The sequence below is a fragment of the Salvelinus sp. IW2-2015 genome, linkage group LG18 (assembly GCF_002910315.2).
Source record: "Salvelinus sp. IW2-2015 linkage group LG18, ASM291031v2, whole genome shotgun sequence".
NCBI classification, from domain to species: Eukaryota; Metazoa; Chordata; class Actinopteri; order Salmoniformes; family Salmonidae; genus Salvelinus; species Salvelinus sp. IW2-2015.
Genome location: NC_036858.1, coordinates 63,020,914 through 63,041,289, shown reverse-complemented (window position 1 = coordinate 63,041,289; position 20,376 = coordinate 63,020,914). Strand labels below are relative to the sequence as shown.

General features: G+C 45.8%; 1 protein-coding gene across 1 annotated transcript in view; it reads right to left on the bottom strand.

The window, feature by feature from the left end:
* Positions 1-20,376, bottom strand: part of LOC111978102 (sorting nexin-29) — a 186,852-nt gene that overhangs the window by 152,586 nt on the left and 13,890 nt on the right. The window contains 9 exon segments of the mRNA XM_024007911.2: positions 3,625-3,753; positions 3,910-3,973; positions 7,485-7,573; positions 10,121-10,208; positions 11,290-11,408; positions 11,526-11,889; positions 12,048-12,314; positions 15,500-15,570; positions 15,664-15,844. Of these exon segments, the coding sequence (XP_023863679.2) occupies positions 3,625-3,753; positions 3,910-3,973; positions 7,485-7,573; positions 10,121-10,208; positions 11,290-11,408; positions 11,526-11,889; positions 12,048-12,314; positions 15,500-15,570; positions 15,664-15,844 (1,372 nt within the window).

The window sequence follows — 20,376 nt, the reverse complement described above, 5'->3', positions numbered from 1 at the left end:
CTTATTTCTCCCATATTGTTTGGGAGAAATGTGCATAGTTCTCACGTGCACTTTCGGAGCAAGCGTAGGGTTTCTCTCAAAACTCGAGGGAGAAACAGTCATATATTTCCTCATTCACAGAGCAACGGGCTCTAAAAGTATCGCCAACATTGTAAAAGCCAAGTGTAGACAACAGCAAAATGAACAACAGCAACATGTTTGTTTATTGCCCTAAGAGTCACTAATCAAATAGTCCAACCACAGATCAATAAAAAGTTAGCGATGTCTGCGTATGATGTAGGCGAGCAAAGCTCCGGGGATAGAGAAGGTGGCAAGGGCACCTGTACCAGAATGGGGGAGAGAGAGCAGGGCAGGCACGGGGCAGGCAGTCAGGCAGAGAGATCAGTTCTCTGGCCAACAGTGCACATGGATCGCACTGTATCGACGTGAAAATGTATCGACATAGGCTGACCTTGACACATGGATTGTGTGTGTGTGGCATTCAGAGGGTGAATGGGCAAAATTTAAGTGCCTTTGAATGGAGTATGAATGTAGGTGCCAGGCGCACTGGTTAGTGTCAAGAACTGCAATGCTGCTGGGTTTTTCATGCCCAACAGTTTCCTGTGTATCAAGAACGGTTCACCACCAAAACAACATCCAGCCAACTTGACACAACTATGGGAAGCATTGAAGTCAAAATGGGTCAGCATKCCTGTGGAATGCTTTCAACACCTTGTAGAGTCCATGCCCTGATGAATTGAGGCTGTTCTGAGGGCAAAAGGGGGTGGTACTCAAAATTAGAAAGGTGTTCCTAATGTTTTGTACAGTGAGAGTATGTGTAGCCATCTATTGTACTATAGAGTAATATGAAGGTGTCACTGAAGGAAAGACAATGTAGAGGACGACCTAGAAGGATAATGTAGGGGCTGTGTTCTTACACAAGAACAGAAACAGATTGACAACTGGAACTGGAGAATATGTCCCAGACAGTCCTTTTTTATATGGGCTCATCATTCTACATTACAAGTATCCCTGAAAGTTTCAAAGGCATCCTACAGCACTAACTTAGCTGTGTATTGTACAACCGGCATGTGTCGTTGAGGGAGTTTAACATGGGGGTATTCCACCCAAACATCTCGGTCAGAATGGACGGTCTATAAGCCCATTAGTGAAATTGGGTCAGCTGAGAGAGGAAAAGTCCAGATATCAGAAAGAGTAAGAGGCAGGAAGAGTTTCAACAACTTCCTGTTTGACCTCTACTGAAGGCTTCTGGGATTGCAGTCCCAGAGGTTTGATTTGGATTTGACAGTAAAAAACAGAGTATAAACCTGCCCCAGTTAGAGAAAACATTACAGTAAAACACTCAGAGGATAAAATACAGGACATCTACGTCTAATACTCCTGAGTGCCATTTAGAGGCTCTACAAACAATACTTCAAACATTTACTGTGGTTTTCCTTTCATAAACCTTCTTCCTCTGTGCCCACAGCACAGTAGGCAGACGGAGTAGAGTAGAAGACTGTTGAAAGTGGGAGCTTCAACTATACAGTAGCCCCTTGAGACAGCTAGATAATTGACTTCACAAAGCAGCAAAACAACTAAAATCCTCTCAGCAACTACAGTAAAATCACCCAAACCTTAGGAGGGGTCTTTACAGTACATCAATATCCCATTCTCAACCACCTTCAGGAAACACTCAGTGCCAAGTAAGAAGAAAGAATAATCTATCAGTGTGTGTTTCCTCCAAACCGAGCAGAGGACCACTGTCTCTTTGGCCAGGCCCACTCTCTCCTGGCCGCCTGCCCAGCCGCCTTCCTGGGTGAGATCTCATTTCTGCTCTGCTAACATCACCGGAAGAACGGCCCGAGCTCCATGCTGGTAGGGAATAGGCTCTCTGCGTCCGTGTGTGCTTGAAAACATGTGCCTCAGTCAGTCAGCGTTACATACATGTGTCAGAAGCATTGCACTCAGTCAGCGTACATACATACGTGTCAGAAGCATTGCTTCAGTCAGTCAGCGTTACATACATACGTGTCAGAAGCATTTCCTCAGTCAGTCAGCGTTACTACATACGTGTCCAGAAGCATTCCTCAGTCAGTCAGCTTAACATACATACGTGTCAGAAGCATGCCTACAGTCAGTCAGCTTACCATACATACGTGTCAGAAGCATTGCTCAGTCAGTCAGCGTTACATACACATACGTGTCAGAAAGCATCTTCCTCAGTCAGCAGCAGTTACATACATACGTGTCAGAAGCATTGCCTCAGTCAAGTCAGCCTTACATACATACGTGTCAGAAGCATTGCCTCAGTCAGTCAGCGTTACATACATACTGTTCAGAAGCATTGCCCTCACAGCGTCAGTCAGCTTACATACATACGTAGAACAGACAATGCCTCAGTCAGTCAGCAATACATACATACTGTCAGAAGCATGCCTCAGCTTTCAGTCAGCGTTACATACGTGTCAGAGCATTAGCCTCAGTCAGTCACTTACAATACTGTCAGAAGCATAGCCTCAGTCAGTCGCATTACATACGATGTCAGAAGCATTGCCTCAGCATCCGTCAGTACATACAATACGTGTCAGAAGCATTGCCTCGGTCAGTCAGCTTTAACTGGCAGAAGCATTGCTCTAGTCAGTACATACGTCAGAAGCATTGCCTCAGTCAGTCAGCGTTACATACGTGTCAGAAGCATTGCCTCAGTCAGTGTGGTACTGGTCTTAACCAGCCCATACCCACTCCTCTCACTGTGATGAATCAATGTGGTAAATCTATGAGAGGATCTTAGTCCAGCTCACATCCACTGGGCTTTGTTAGACACACACAGAAGGCTTACTTACCAATTCCAGTATTTTTAGAGACTATTGATATAGATCAGCCAGATTTGGGTGGCAGATAAGCACATTGAGGCTCAGTGGCAATGCTGATTTCCTGTTTATGGTATAAACGTGTAAGAAGGTGGAAGGACTGGACTGGCTAAGATAAAACACTCTAAAAAAAGTGTGACTAAGTGCTCAAAATGTTAAAAGCGCACTTCGCAGACTACTCAACTCATTCACTTAAGCCAGCCACCCAAAAACACCTCATCATATGAACTTCTGAAGACTGTTTCCATGAGATCCATGTTTTCCTTTCAACCACCAATGGTCAACTGTTCTGCCTGCCTATGGAGCCCTGACCTGTTTCATTGGACATGCTACCTGTCCGGACGTGCTGTTTCGACACCCTCTCCCTCTCTCACCCAATGCTCAGCTATGAAAAGCCAACTGACATATACTCCTGAGGTGCTGACCTGTTGCACCCTCTACAACCCATGTTGATTATTATATGACCCGCTGGTCATCTAATGAACGATCTGGAACTAATGCCAGGTAAACTCTATAATCACAGCCAGAAAAGGACTGGCCACCCCTCAGAGCCTGGTTCCTCTCTAGGTTTCTTCCTAGGTTCCTGCCTTTCTAGGGAGTTTTTCCTAGCCACCGTGCTTCAACATCTGCATTGCTTGCTATTTGGGGTATTAGGCTGGGTTTCTGTAGAAGCACTTTGTGACATCTGCTGATTTATTGTAGCACAGGGATAGGAAACCAACTGAGCCATGGGAACCTGCCGTTGGGAACAACCACCACCAGTGGAACCCACCTGCCCAGAGCCTGCACCTTGGCTGTGTGTCTCTCCTCCAGCTCATCCAGGCGTCTCCTCAGGGTGTCTGTCTCCTGCCTCAGCCCTGCAGAGTGCTCCATCTCCCCATCCAGCAGGCTGCGCAGGGACCTCGAGTCCCGGAAGACACAACACAATACTGTTACCATACAATCACAAAAAACACAGTCACAGAAAACTTGCATACATAGCTCTAAATTCCACTAGATTTTTCACAACATGTCAAAGATCAACTCATACCATCAACATTAGGAGAGAGGAACTCACATGTTGTGTTCATCCAGCTCATCCTTCCTGTTCATCATGGCTACTATGGCCTGGCGGAGCTCCACTGCAGATGAGAGACCGTTAAACACAGACAAACACACAGATGCCAAAAACTAAATCTGGAAAAGTGGTTATTGTTCACATTTCTTTTACTCTGCTCATATTGAAGTTTCATCACTACCACTACTGTGCCACTGAGCTGAGCGATACATGAAATACTCAACTGGTTTCATACTGCATGTGCTGCTGCCTGTAGCCAACTCTTCTGTCGTTGTCATGACGACACAAGTTAGGTCCAGAACATGGAGCAGGGCTACTCAACTGGTGGCCCGCGGGCCAGATAGGGCTCTTTTATTCAATTTAGAATGGCCCTTTGATCAATTCTGAACATAAATTTGACAAAATGTACAAAAACTCTGCAAAAACCTGATGTTTAGTACGAAAAAGGAGCCCTCTTTCAATATTCTTCAATTGGAGAATCTGTTTTCCTGTAGACCCACCGATTAATTGTTGTCAATCGTCACCAAACATACAAGTTACAGCCAATCAGAGCTGCTAACAGGGGTACAGGGTCTGTCTGCCCGACTATCAGCTTTTTCACCGCAGATGAGATCCCTACACTGCCTGATACACCAGAGTGTGCTTTGTGCAACACGTAGCACGCTCTGTCTTGTCTGTCTGCATGCTACGCGTTGCTTGTCCTATGTTGCGCTGTCTGTCGGCGTGCTACGTGTTGCTTGTCCTATGTTGCGCTGTCTGTCGGCGTGCTACGTGTTGCTTGTCCTAGTTGGCTCTGTCTGTCGCGTGCTACGTGTTGCTTGTCCTATTGTTGCGCTGTCTGTCGGCGTGCTACGTGTTGCTTGTCCTATGTTGCGTCTGTCTGTCGGCGTGCTACGTGTTGCTTGTCCTATGTTGCGCTCTGTTGTCGGCGTGCTACGGTTGCTTGTCCTATGTTGCGCTGTCTGTCGGCGTGCTACGTGTTGCTTGTCCTATGTTGCGCTGTCTGTCGGCGTGCTACGTGTTGCTTGTCCTATGTTGCGCTGTCTGTCTGCGTGCTACGTGTTGCTTGTCCTATGTTGCGCTGTCTGTCGCGTGCTACGTGATTGCTTGTCCTATGTTGCGCGTCTGTCGGCGTGCTACGTGTTGCTTGTCCTATGTTGCTGCTGTCTGTCGGCGTGCTACGTGTTGCTGTCCTATGTGCGCTGTCTGTCTCGTGCTATCGTGTTGCTTGTCCTATGTTGCGCTGTCTGTGTCGGCGTGCTACGTGTTGCTTGTCCTATGTTAGCGCTGTCTGGTCGGCGTGCTACGTGTTGCTTGTCCTATGTTGCTCTGTCTGTCGGCGTGCTACGTATTGCTTGTCCTATGTTGCGCTGTCTGTCTGCGTGCTACGTGTTGCTTGTCCTATGTTGCGCTGTCTGTCTGCGTGCTACGTGTTGCTTGTCCTATGTTGCTCAGTCTGTCGGCGTGCTACGTGTTGCTTGTCCTATATTGCTCTGCATGTGCTCACTGCTTATTGTTTATCAATATTTGTATTGTTTTTAATAACCGGCCCAGGGACTGCGGTTGAATATTAGCGGGCTCCCTAAAACAGTCACTTTTACTGAAAGGTTGATTAAAATGTGCACTGTCCCTGTAAAAATACAAAAACTCTAACTCACTTTGGGACTACAAGGGAGGGATAAAACAGTTATTGACATGACTGAAATTGAAGTGTGTTATTTCCCCCTCTGATTTGAGCCCAAACAAAACCCTCCCTTTCCCTACACTGCGCAATTTGATTCAGTCATTATCAGCACAGATCAATTCCGTAATGTTGGAGTTTCCAGATAAACTGAAAGCTAACTTTGCAACGAGATTTGATGAGTTTAAGTCCCTACAGAGGTGGTGCAATTTATTATAGGGACCCGTTCTCTACTGATACAGGGGGAGAGAGACCTCCACAAAAGCTAGTCAACTGAGATGCCATGCATAAAAGGTTTCTGTGTAAAAAAAAAAAAAGAAAGAAAATCGTTAAATAATAAAGAAATGGTAAATAGYACAGAATGTGATGCTGGTCAGCTGAGATAAGCCATGCATGAAAGGTTTCCCATGTGTAAATAAAAACAACTTCAGCTTTTATGTCTGTAAAACGGACAGGAAAGTAGAAATGAATGTGATGCTGGTCAACTGTGTACAAATGTGTTCGATTATTTAAAATAAATTACGCATTGAATTAGGCTAATCTTAAAGCACTTAAAATGAACTTTTAGCAACATTTGATTTGAATAAAAGTGCTTTATAAACATCATAATTGTGTCTTTGCATTGTTTTCTAATACCGGTTTTAGTAATCCCATGAAGAAAATGTCTTGCCCCCCTGTAAAATACCTTTTTCAAATCTGGCACCCGTAAGAATATAGTTGAATAGCCTTGACATAGCGCATGGGACCAGCCAGGCTACTAAAATAGCACCTCGGCCCAGATACATACACACTTCATCACCATACAGTCACAGCACAGCTCTTTACTCACATGACGGATATAGGCTAATACATAGCACTGCACTGAGAGAAGTAGGTCTATGGAAAAAGTGACAAGTGCCAAGGCCTTATGAATACCAAAGTATTTACTCAATTAAAAGCAAATAAATGATACAGATCAGCTGTTGGCTATCAACAGCCACGAAGCTTAGAAGTGGAGCGTGTTTTGGCCCCGGACGCATTTCAAAAGGTAGGTCTTCAACCCAAAGCCTCGGCTAAGTGGCTGGTTGAGGTGAAGAAGAGGAGGATGAAGATGGGCACTAGAGGAGGAGATGACAGAACCATTATTTCTGGAGCTCCCAACTCCACATCACTGCTCCAGAAATATGTGTAACATTTACGACAACCATGCATTCACCACAGGAAAACAGCACCGGCGATCCATTAACGAGCTGTATAGTGTGTGTGTGGCAGACACTAACATAATGGTGGACCTTGGCTTACGTTCTTTATACTGCACACAATGTTCTCTATCTATACACACACAGTACTCCTCTTTTGAGAGCTGCTAATCTTTTGAGTGTTTGACTATAGACGTGAGTTACAACTTTAGATGTGACTGTGGGTCTTCCACAGTGCTTAAAGGCAGACCGTCACACTTGGATCCCCAGCCCTGACACCCTGACTAACATTACAGGCTTGGTGAGACCCACACACAGGAAACACATAACATCAATATGAGCATCAGCGGGGCTATCCTCTGCTAAGCTTTAGAGAATTACACAAATCACGTCCTAGAGGCGAAAACACAGACATCGTGTAAACGGTTGACTGGTTCAGGGCATTTTATATTTCAGGAAGTTTTGAAAGACAATAGAGCAGAAGAAATGTGGATAACTGGTGTGTGTTGTATAGAGAAATGAGATCTATTGAAGAAGACATGCTTTTCTGAGGGTACCGTTCTGTTTCAGTCCTATAAACTGGAGACTACCGTTTGAGTACACACAGGGCACACCGATACTGAATTAACAGTGCCATCTCCTGGTTGAATAAAGAAATTCTCATCATACTGAATTCCCTTCTTAAAACACATGTTTAGTATACCACACACACTCACCCACTGTCATGGACTCTGGTAGACCGGGGGTGGCACTGGGCAGGACACTGGAGAGAGGTGCATTCTGGACCGGCGGGCTGGCCTCCAAGCTGCAACACCACAGAGAGAGAATGTTACGTACATATCTCCATCCAATAACTCTCAAGACTATTGAAATCAAATGTTATTGGTCACATAGACATGGTTAGCAGATGTAAATGCGAGTGTTGCGAAATGCTTGTGCTTCTATTTCCGACAGTGCAGTAATATCTAACAAGTAATCTAACAATTCCACAACAACTACCTAATACACACAAATCTAAGTAAAGGGATGGAATAAGAATATGTACATATAAATATATGGATGAGTGATGACCGAGAAGCTTAGGCAAGATGCAATAGATGGTATAAAATACAGTATATACACATGAGATGAGTAATGCAAGATATGTAAATATTATTAAAGTGGCAACAGCCTCTCTGTGTCAGTGACGGCTGTTTAACAGTCTGATGGCCTTGAGATAGAAGCTGTGTTTCAGTCTCTCGGCACCAGCTTTGATGCACCTGTACTGACCTCGCCTTCTGGATGATAGCGGAGTGAACAGGCAGTGGCTCAGCTGGTTGTTGTCCTTGATGATCTTTTTGGCCTTCCTGTGACATCGGGTGCTGTAGGTGTCCTGGAGGGCAGGTAGTTTACCCCGGTGATGCGTAGTGCAAACCGCACCACCCTCTGGAGAGCCTTGCGGTTGTGGGTGGTGCAGTTGCCATACCAGGCGGTGATACAGCCCTACAGGATGCTCTCAATTGTGCATCTGTATAAGTTTGTGAGGGTTTTAGGTGATAAGCAACATTTCTTTAGCCTCCGGAGGTTGAAGAGGCGCTGTTGCACCTTCTTCACCACACTGTCTGTGTGGGTGGACCATTTCAGTTTGTCAGTGATGTGTACGGTGAGGAATATATATTTTTTAAACGTTCCACCTTCTCCACTGCTGGCCCGTCAATGTGGATGGGGGGGTGCTCCCTCTTCTGTTTCCTGAATTCCACGATCATCTCCTTTGTTTTGTTGACGTTGAGAGGTTGTTTTCCTGACAGCACACTCCGAGGGCCCTCACCTACTCCCTGTAAGCTGTCTCGTCATTGTTGGTAATCAAGCCCACTACTGTTGTCGTCTACAAACTTGATGATTGAGTTGGAGGCGTGCATGGCCACGCAGTCATGGGTGAACAGGGAGTACAAAGGGGGCTAAGCACGCACCGTTGTGGGGCACCAGTGTTGAGGATCAACGAAGAGGAGATGTTGTTTCCCACCTTCACCACCTGGAGTGGCCTGTCAGAAAGTCCAGGGCCCAATTGCACAGGGTGGGGTTGAGACCCTGGGCGTCAAGCTTAATGATGAGCTTGGAGGGTACTATGGTGTTGAATGCTGAGCTGTAGTTGATGAACAGCATTCTTACATAGGTATTACTCTTGTCCATATGGGATAGGGCAGTGTGATGGCAATTACATCGTCTGTGGACCTATTGGGGCGGTATGCAAATTGAAGTGGGTCTAGGGTGGCAGGTAAGGTGATATGATCCTTGACTAGTCTCTCAAAGCACTTCATCATGACAGAAGTGAGTGTACGGGGCGATAGTCATTTAGTTCAGTTACCTTTGCCTTCTTGGGTACCTTTGCCTTCTTGAAGCATGTAGGGACAGCAGACTGGGATAGGGAGAGATTGAATATGTCCGTGAACACACCAGCCAGCTGGTCTGGGCATGCTCTGAGGACGCGGCTAGGGATGCGTCTGGGCTGGCAGCCTTGCGAGGGTTAACACATTTAAATGTCTTACTTCGGCAATGGAGGAGGAGAGGGAGGGCCCGCAGTCCTTGGTAGCTGGCCACGTCGGTGGCACTGTATTATCCTCAAAGCGGACAAAGGTGTTTAGTTTGTCTGGAAGCGTGACGTCTGTGTCCGTGACATCGGTGTCCGTGAAGTGGCTGGTTTTTCATTTTGTTGTCCGTAATTGCCTGTAGACCCTGCCACATACGTCTTGTGTCTGAGCCGTTGAATTGCGACTCCACTTCATCCCTATACCGACATTTCGCTTGTTTGATTGCCTTGGAGGGAATAACAACACTGTTTATATTCGGCCATATTCATAGTCATCTTTCCATCGTTGAATGCAGTGGGTTGCGCTTTCAGTTTTGCGCGAATACTGCCATCTATCCACGGTTTCTGGTTAAGGTAAGTTTTAATAGTCTTCGATGCACTTCCTTATAAACTCACTCACAGAATCAGCGTATAAATCGATGTTATTCTGAGGCTGCCTGGAACATTTCCCAGTCCGTGTGATCAAAACAATCTTGAAGTGTGGATTCCGATTGGTCAGACAAGCGTTGAATAGTTCTAGTCACGGGTACATCCTGTTTGAGTTCCTGCCTATAGGACGGTAGGAGCAAAATGGAGTCGTGGTCGGATTTGCCGAAGGAAGGGTGGGGGAGGGCCTTGCATGCATTGCGGAACTTTAGAGTAACAGTGATCGAGTGTATTGCCCGCACGAGTCAATATGCTGATAGGATTTAGGTAGCCTTGTCCTCAAATTTGCTTTGTTAAAATCAAAACTATGAAATATCCCTTGTTAAGATCATGTGCATGTAAAATTGACTGACAACATACTTGAACTGCAGCTGGGTTCTGGTTGTCTCGTGGTCGCCTGTGGAATCTGTCTGTACAGGAAATGCAACCGTATCCTCCACTGAACTGACTGAAACAAAACGAAAGTGCAAACAATGCTGAGGAATGTTTTGGGTCAAATCTGTCTGCTTTAAGAATATGCTTCCCGGGGCCTCCCGGGTGGCGCAGTGGTCTAGAGCACTGCATCGCAGTAGCGTCGTAGCTGCGCCACCAGAGTCTCTGGGTTCGCGCCCAGGCTCTTTCGCAGCCGGCCGCGACCGGGAGGTCCGTGGGGCGACGCACAATTGGGCTAGCGTCGTCCGGGTTAGGGAGGGTTTGGCCGGTAGGGATATCCTTGTCTCATCGCGCTCCAGCGACTCCTGTGGCGGGCCGGGCGCAGTGCGCGCTAACCAAGGGGCCCAGGTGCACGGTGTTTCCTCCGACACATTGGTGCGGCTGGCTTCCGAGTTGGAGGCGCGCTGTGTTAAGAAGCAGTGTGGCTTGGTTGGGTTGTGCTTCGGAGGACGCATGGCTTTCGACCTTCGTCTCTCCCGAGCCCGTACGGGAGTTGTAGCGATGAGACAAGATAGTAATTACTAGTGATTGGATACCACGAAAATTGGGGAGAAAAGGGGATAAAATAAAATAAATTTAAAAAAGAATATGCTTCCCATATTCAACAGAAGCTTAGTAAATGTACAGAACCAGTCAAAGGTTTTTCTTTATTTTGACTATTTTCTACATTGTAGAATAATAGTGAAGACATCAAAACTGTAAAATAACACATATGGAATCATGTAGTGACCAAAAAAATGCCAAGAGTGTGCAAAGCTGTCATCAAGGCAAAGGGTGGTTACTACATGATTCCATAAGTTTATTTCATAGCTTTGATGTCTTCACTATTATTCTGCAATGTAGAAAATAGTCAAAATAAAGAAAAACCCTTGAATGAGTAGGTGTGTCCAAACTTTTGACTGGTACTGTATAATTACCTCTAAGTAACGTCGCACACTATTCTCTTTTAACACCAGTCTGCCGTTTCTATAGAAACAATCTCCAAAAATGAACACTATGAACCAACACGCTATAACCAAACTTCTGTGAATGTGTAAGAAATGACTGGTGAGCCCAGAGGACTGGGTTGAGAAACAGAGGAGAGGAGCCTGGCTCACCTGGCTGAGAGTAGGAGTGGCTGGAGGCCACAGGAATGAGGATGTTTGAACTGTCATGATCAGTCATGGCCTGCAGAGGGCTACACGTGGACACACTGGATAGGCTCCCCACCACCACTCTGTACACACACACACATACCACAGCAAGTACACCTGTTTATATCAATCATTGTTTAAGAGTTTCCCACCATGCTTATTGTATGGTTAAGAAAGTGAAAGTCTCCATGGTTACTCACTGATTAGTGCTGGCCCTGTCATGGAGGCGGCTCTGTAGCTGTGGTCTGCTCTTGTACACCTCCTCTTCCTCATCATTAGCAATAATCTTGGAGTCTGGCAGAGCCCTGGAGAAAGGAGGAGACCTGGCCCAGCCGACTATCCCAGGCTCGGGCATCCCGTTCTGGGGAGGCGAGAGGGAGAAGGAGGCCTCCAGTGGGTCAGTGCCCTCCTCCAGACTGACCTGAGGAGCAGTGGTGCTCTTCCTGAGAGTGGCAGTACTCCCCCCCACCTCCTCATCCTCGTCTCCCCCATCCAGGTCGTCATCGAAAGAGATGATGTTGGTGATTTTCTTTTTCCTCCGTCGCTCCTTCCTCAGGCCAGAGTCTGGAGAGGAGAGAGAAAAAGTTGTCAGTTTCATATCCATGTTTTTGGGCTTATTATTATAATCTTAGTAAGAATATGAATAGAACTGAATATAAATAATTGGTTATATCCACTGTTCCCCTTATGTGTCTAAGTTGATTGTAATTTCTCCTCTCTACCTGCGGAGGCGCTGCGGGGCAGGACAGGCAGTGGGTCTGTGGAGCCGTCAGGGCGGTGGGTGGGGGTGAAGCCTGGCACCACAGTGGTGGCGGTGCTGATCTCCCTGAGCAGAGTGCTCACCCCCTGGGTAGACTCCTTCCATAAGCTCCCTATGCCCTGGGTGGACTCCTTCAGGAGGAGGCTCACGGAGGAGGGTCCGCCTGCTCGGATCACACCATTTAGGTCCTTATTGTCGATGTTGATGGCAAACAGGATGGAGTTTAGTCCTGTGTGAGAAAGAGGGTCTAGTTAGAAGTCATTCACACAGCACAGCCTAGTTAGAGCACTAGCGGTAGTGGATAAGGTGAATTGGTTCCTCCCAACTTACACTGAACAGTTCATATTAGGAAATCAGTCAACTGAAATAAATGATGCCCTAATCTATGGATTTCACATGACTGGGAAAAGAGATATGCAGCTGTTGGTCACAGATACCTTAACACAGGTACTCCCAAACTTGGGTACACTTACACCTGCAATTCCGTCGAGGGTACGCCAAATAAAAATATGATTCACATGTTAATTTTTTTATTCTTTAAATACAAAAAAAAAATACAAAATATTATTTTTTTCTTCACATTTTCAAACGGGGCTATACATTTGGGTAAGGTTATTTTCTCACCTGAGTGGCCTCGTTTCACTGCCAAAAATATAATTAAACCATTTAGTGTTCAGCGAAATAACAACAATGTCAAATACAGGTAGCCTAGTCAAATAATTAACATCCAATCACATTAACCGTTACTCTCTCGCGGGAATTCCACTAATGATCCGTATGTAGCCAAACGTAGCTGCTGCTGATGTTGGTATCTGTACTGATGGCGCAAAAGCCATGACAGGGAGACATAGTGGAGTGGTAACGCGCGTGCAAGCAGTTGCTCCCGACGCCACTTGGGTACACTGCAGAGGTTCTTGCTGCCAAGGGAATGCCTGACAGCTTGAAAGACGTTTTGGACACTACAGTGAAAATGGTTACATTTGTTAAAGCAAGGCCCCTCACCTCTCGTGCAGTAATCCATGTAACGCTTTTACAACATACAAAGTGCGCTGGTTATCAAGGGGCAAAGTATTGACACGTTTTTTTAAATTGAGAGACGAGCTTAATGTTTTCTTTACTGACCATAATTTTCACTTGTCTGACGGCTTGCATGATGATGAGTTTCTCACACGACTGGCCTATCTGGGTGATGTTTTTTCTCACCTGAATGATCTGAATCTAGGATTACAGAGACTCTCCACAACTATATTCAATGTGTGGGACAAAATTGAAGCTATGATTAAGATGTTGGAGCTCTTCTCTGTCTGCATTAACAAGGACAACACACAGGTCTTTCCATCATTGTATGATTTTTTGTGTGCAAATGAACTCAAGCTTAGGGACAATGTCAAATGTGATATAGCAAAGCACCTAAGTGAGTTGGGTGCGCAATTACGCAGGTACTTTCCCGAAACAGATGACACAAACAACTGGATTCGTTAACCCTATCAAGACCTGCCTCCAGTCCACTTACCAATATCTGAACAAGAGAGCCTCATCGAAATTGCAACAAGCGGTTCTGTGAAAATTTAATTTAATCAGAAGCCACTGCCAGATTTATGGATTGGGCTGCGATCAGAGTATCCTGCCTTGGCAAATTGTGCTGTTAAGACAGTGATGCCTTTTGCAACCATGTACCCATGTGAGAGTGGATTCTCGGCCCTCACTAGCATGAAAACTAAATACAGGCACAGACTGTGTGGAAAATGATTTAAGACACTCTCTCCAATACAACATTGCAGAGTTATGTGCATCCTTTCAAGCACACCCTTCTCATTAACTTGTGGTGAGTTATTCACAATTTTCGATAAACAATTAAGGTTTTATATGTAAGATGGTTAAATAAAAGGGCAAAATTATTGATTATTATTATTTGTGCCCTGGTCCTATAAGAGTTCTTAGTCACTTCCCACAAGCCGGGTTGTGACAAAAACTCACTCAATCTTATGTTTAATAAATGTATCGTATGATGTGTGTGAGGCAGGCTTACAATGATGGCAAAAAACAACATTTGAGAGTGTGCAGACCCTGATGCTAGTACGTAGCTGGAGGTTGAATGTTTAAAGTTTGGGAACCACTGCCTTAACAAAAGGTAGGGGCATAGATTTTTWAAAAACAGTCAGTATCTGGTGTGACCTCCATTTGCCTCATGCAGCACGACACATCTCCTTCACATAGAGTTCAATGGCTGTGCGAAATTGCTGGATATTGGTGGGAACTGGAACACGCTGAACCAGAGCATCCCAAACCTGCTCAATGGGTGACATGTCTGGTGAGTATACAGGCCATCTTCCAGGAATTGTGTACAGATCCTTGCAACATGGACCGTGCATTATCATGCTGAAACATGAGGTGATGGCGGCGGATGAATGGCACGACAATGGGCCTCAAGATCTCATCACGGTATCTCTGTGCATTCAAATTCCCATAGATAAAATGCAATTATGTTCGTTCTCTGAAGCTTATGCCTGCCCATACATAGGGGCACTCTTTTTCTTGTAATTTTTTCTCACCTTATTCTGCCGATCTTTTCTCATCGCTGCAACTCCCCAACGGGCTCGGGAGAGACGAAGGTCGAGTCATGTGTCCTCCGAAACATGACCCGCCAAGCTGCGCTTCTTAACAAACGCCTGCTTAACCCGGAAGCCAGCTGCACCAATGTGTCGGAGGAAACACTGTTCAACTGACGACCGAAGTCAGCCTGCAGGCACCCGGCCCGCCACAAGGAGTCGCAAGAGTGCGATGAGCCAAGTAAAGCCCCCCGCCGGCCGCCAAACTCTCCCCTAACCCGGACGAAGCTGGGCCAATTGTGCGCCGCCCTATGGGTCTCCCGGTCACGGCCGGTAATGACACAACCTGGGATTGAACCCTAGGCTGTAGTGACGCTGCGCCACTCGGGAGACCTCCATGGGGCACTCTGTTCACAACATTGACATCAGCTGCCTTGGTGGCTTGTCTCAGACAATCCCGCAGGTGAAGAAGACGCATGTGGAGGTCCTGGGCTGACATTTTAAAGCGGCCTTTTATTGTCCCCAGCACAAGATGCACCTATGTAATGATCATGCTGTTTAATCAGTTTCTTGATATGCCACAACTGTCAGGTGAAAGGATTATCTAGGCAAAGGCGAAATGCTAATTAAAAGGGATGTAATCAAATTTTGGGGGAGAAATAAGCTTTTTGTGCATATGGCATATATCTGGGATCTTTTATTTCAGCTCATGAAACCAAAACTTCACACGTTGCGTTTCTATTTTCGTTCACATCACACAGGGAATGACTGACTGAACTGTGACTCATCGCTTACTGTAAAGCAGCTCTCTGAATGGCAGAGATATGAATAAGTTTCACCACAAGAATTAGAGTCAGGCGCTCACCGGCAGCCATGGTGGGCAGCATGCTGGCTCGCTCCTCATCCAGAATAAACGCCCAGTCTTCATAGAAGGTGCTAGAAAAAACAAAGAAAAAAAGATATACTGCCAGGAAAGGACCAGACTCCACACACACACTGACCTAAGATAAATACACACACACAACTTACCCGGGGCGCATGCGGTCTGCAAGCAGCGTGTGTAGGTAGCGCTCTAGTGAGTGTTCATTGAGGGCACAGCGTAGCCAGGCTCGGCCGCGGCCCAACTCAGAGGAGATCTGTCTCAGGGAGTAGAACCGCTGCAGCTCATGGCGGTTCAGATACTCCTTCACATAGAACCAGAACGTCAGCTCTGACCGAGAGATAAAAATAAAAAAGAGTCTCTCAGAGCGTTCACAGTCAGCCCACTGACACCCCTATCAGATCACAGCAAAATCACAATCTACTTGAACAGAGCAATACTCAATCTCGAGGCATCAAAGCCAAAGGAACTGAATAATATTAAGAAATGTTAAAGATGAAAGGAAAGTAGTGTGGAAACCTACCAAAAAAACTTAGGCAACAACAAATTCAATCCCTTTTAGACAACTTCCTGGACAAAACGTGTCACTGCAATAGTGAAGGTGTATCAAAAATAAATAAATTCAAGCAGAAAACCTAAGAAAATTAACAACAATGACAAATGGTTTGATGAAGAATGCAAAAACCTAAGAAAGAAATTGAGAAACCTATCCAACCAAAAACATAGAGACCCAGAAAACCTGAGCGTACGCCTTCACTATGGTGAATCACTAAAACAATACAGAAAAACACAACGGAAAAAAAGGAACAGCACGTCAGAAATCAGCACAATGTAATTGATAATGCAGAGGATCCTCCCAAGGTTGCTGTTCACGAATATCCCACAGTAGTGATTGGGGTCAAGTTTGTCTCCTAGTATAGCCAATTGGAATTTGTGGTCTGTATATTTTATCATTAACAGCAGACTCATACATTTCCTCAGTGATGTCAAATTGGCTTTTTACCAAATTACCGTACGACAGACCACGTATTCACCCTGCACACCCTAATAATGGACAAAGAAACAAACTAAAACACAGGCAACATCTTCTCATGATTTGTTGATTTAAAAAAACACTACATTTCACATGAAGGTCTGCAATACAATTCATGGAAAGTGGTTTTGGGGAAAAAACATACATTATAAAGTCCATGTACACAAACAACAAGTGTGCGGTTAAAATGGGCAAAAACACACGTTTCGTTCCACAGGGCCGGGGGGTGAGACAGGGATGCAGCTTAAGCCCCACACTCTTCAACATATACGCGCGCGCGTGCGTGTGTGTGTGTGTGTGTGTGTGTGTATATATATATATATATATATATATATATATATATAAAAATCAATGAATTGGCGATGGCACTAGAACAGTCTGCAGCACCCGTCCTCACCCTACTAAACCAAAAAAAGAAACGTCATCTCACTGTCAACCGCGTTTATTTTCAGCAAACTTAACATGTGTAAATATTTGTATGAACATAAGAATCAACAACTGAGACATAAACTGAACAAGTTCCACAAACATGTGACTAACAGAAATGGAATAATGTGGCCCCTGAAAAAAGGGGGGGGGGGTCAAAATCTAAAAGTAACAGTCAGTATCTGGTGTGGCCACCAGCTGCAATAAGTACTGCAGTGCATCTCCTCCTCATGGACTGCACCAGATTTGCTAGTTCTTGCTGTGAGATGTTACCCCACTCTTCCACCAAGGCACCTGCAGGTTCCCTCGCCCTCACCCTCCAACCCAACAGTTCCCAGAGGTGCTCAATGGGATAGAGATCCGGGCTCTTCGCTGGCCAAGGCAGAACCCTGACATTCCGGTCTTGCAGGAAATCATGCACAGATCGAGCAGAATGGCTGATGGCATTGTCATGCTGGAGGGTCATGTCAGGATGAGCCTGCAGGAAGGGTACCACATGAGGGAGGAGGATGTCTTCCCTGTAACGCACAGTGTTGAGAATGCCTGCAATGACAAGCTCAGTCCGATGATGCTGTGACACAGCGCCCCAAACCATGATGGACCCTCCACCTCCAAAATCGATCCCGCTCCAGAGTACAGGCCTCGGTGTAACGCTCATTCCTTCGATGATAAACTCAAATCCGACCATCACCCCTGGAGAGACAAAACCGCGACTCGTCAGTGAAGAGCACTTTTCACCAGTCCTGTCTGGTCCAGCGACGGTGGGTTTGTGTGGTGATGTGTGGTGAGGACCTGCCTTATAAACAGGTCTACAAGCCCTCAGTCCAGCCTCTCTCAGCCTATTGCAGACAGTCTGAGCACTGATGGAGGGATTGTGCGTTTCCTGGTGTAACTCGGGCAGTTGTTGTTGCCATCCTGTACCTGTCCCGCAGGTGTGATGTTCGGATCTACCGATCCTGTGCAAGTGTTGTTACATGTGGTCTGCCACTGCGAGGACGATCAGCTGTCCGTCCTGTCTCCCTGTAGAGCTGTCTTAGGCGTCTCACAGTACGGACATTGCAATTTATTGCCCTGGCCACATCTGCGGTCCTCATGCCTCCTTGCAGTATGCCTACGGCACGTTAACGCAGATGAACAGGGATCCTGGGCATCTTTCTTTTGGTGTTTTTCAGAGTCAGTATTAAGGCCTCTTTAGTCTCCTAAGTTTTCATAAGTGTGACCCTAATTGCCTACCGTCTGTAAGCTGTTAGTGTCTTAACGACCGTTCCACAGGTGCATGTTCATTAATTGTTTATGAACATGTTCTGGATTTTTACGAATTATCTTTGAAAGACAGGGTCCTGAAAAAGGGAGTTCAGAATCTGAAGTCAAATGTCTACTGTTTGATGATGATCTGGTGCTTCTGTCCAACCAAGGAGGGCCTACAGCAGCACCTAGATCTTCTGCACATATTCAGTCAGACCTGGGCCCTTACAGTAAATCTCACAAAGACAAAAAATAGTGTTCCAAAAAAGGTCCAATTGCCAGGACCACAAATACAAATTCCATCTCGACACCGTTGCCCTAGAGCACACAAAAAACTATACATTCCTCGGCCTAAACATCAGCACCACAAGTAACTTCCACAAAGCTGTGAACGATCTGAGAGACAAGACAAGGGCCTTCTATGCCATCAAAAGGAACTTAAAATTTGACATACCAATTAGGATCTGGCTAAAAATACTTGAATCAGTTATAGAACCCATTGCCCTGGAGTCCGCTCACCAACCAAGAATTCACAAAATGGGACAAACACCAAATTGAGACTCTGCATGCAGAATTCTGCAAATAATCTATGCAGAGCAGAATTGGGCAGACACCTGCTAATTATCAAAATCCAGAAAAGAGACGTTAAATTCTACAACCATCTAAAAAGGAAGCCCAAACCTTCCTTAACAAAGCTATCACCTACAGAGAGACGAACCTGGAGAAGAATCCTCTAAGCAAGCTTTTCACAAACAGACCTCACAGAGCCCCAGGACAGCAAAACAATTAGACCCAAACAAATCATGAGAAAACAAAAAGATAATTACTTTACACATTGGAAAGAATCAACAATAAAACAGCAAACTAGAATGTTATTTGGCCCTAAACAACGAGTACACAGTGGCAGAATACCTGACCACTGACTGACCCAAACTTAAGGAAAGATTTGACTGTCAAATCAAATCACATTATATTGGTCACATACACATATTTAGCAGATGCTATTGCAGATGTAGCGAAATGCTTGTGTTTCTTGTGTTTCTCCAACAGTGCAGTAAACTAAGATGGCGTAGCAGTCGGACGTGTGTTTGTCTTAACCTGTGTAAAAAGTAATTTCTCATTTTTTCCGTATATATTTTATTCTCACTTTCCATCTACGGACTGAATATACTTTCCTGCAATCAGTCTCGCCCAATGTGGTACGGATCTGCTATTTTTGTACTGTAGAACCGGAACCCCCATCAGAAGCTAGCCAGCTAACTAGCTAGTAGTCAGTTAACTCAGATACCAGAAAGCTTCTGTTCGGTCAATACCTGCCAGTCTGCACAGCGCAATATCAACCCAGAGCATATCGTACTTCTTTTTCCCTATCACATCACCGGATTCCTACCGCAAGCTCTGGACCATTACACCGGATCATTGCAGCTAGCAACCTGAGTGGCTACTGCTGGCTAACGCCTCTGTCCCGAAGCAAGCACTAGTTAGCTTTGAGCTAGCCTCGAGCTAGGCCCATTTCCTGGCTAGCCGAAGAGGTCTACCAGCTAATTCCTGGGCTACAATACCTCTTTTGCCAATTGGCCCGGACCCTTAATTGCCGACACGGAGCCCCGCCAATCCATCACGACTGGTCTGCTGACGTAATCGTCCGAGGAGGTTTCAACAGGCTTTCCATTGCCGAAGACCCATCTGCTAGCCCTGGCCCACTAGCTTTCTGAATCACCGTGTCTCCAGCTCGCCTAGCGTAGTAGCGTAGAATCTTTTCTACCACGCCCAGAAATCTGCTCATTTGTTCCTCTGTGCTCCTCTGTTCCCAACGCACTAGACGACCAGTTCTTATAGCCTTTAGTCGTACCCTTATCCTAATCCTCCTCTGAGGATGTAGAGGTTAACCCAGGCCCTGTAGCCTCCAGCACCACACCTATTCCCCAGGCGCTCTCAGCCTTGGTTTCATGCATGTTAACATCAGAAGCGTCCTCCCTAAGTTTGTTTTATTCACTGCTTTAGCACACTCCGCCAACCCTGATGTCCTAGCCGTGTCTGAATCCTGGCTTAGGAAGGCCACTAAAAATTCTGAAATCTCCATCCCCAACTACAACATTTTCCGACAAGATTACAACTCTGACCCCTTAGAACTGCCAATCTACTGCAGAGATAGCCT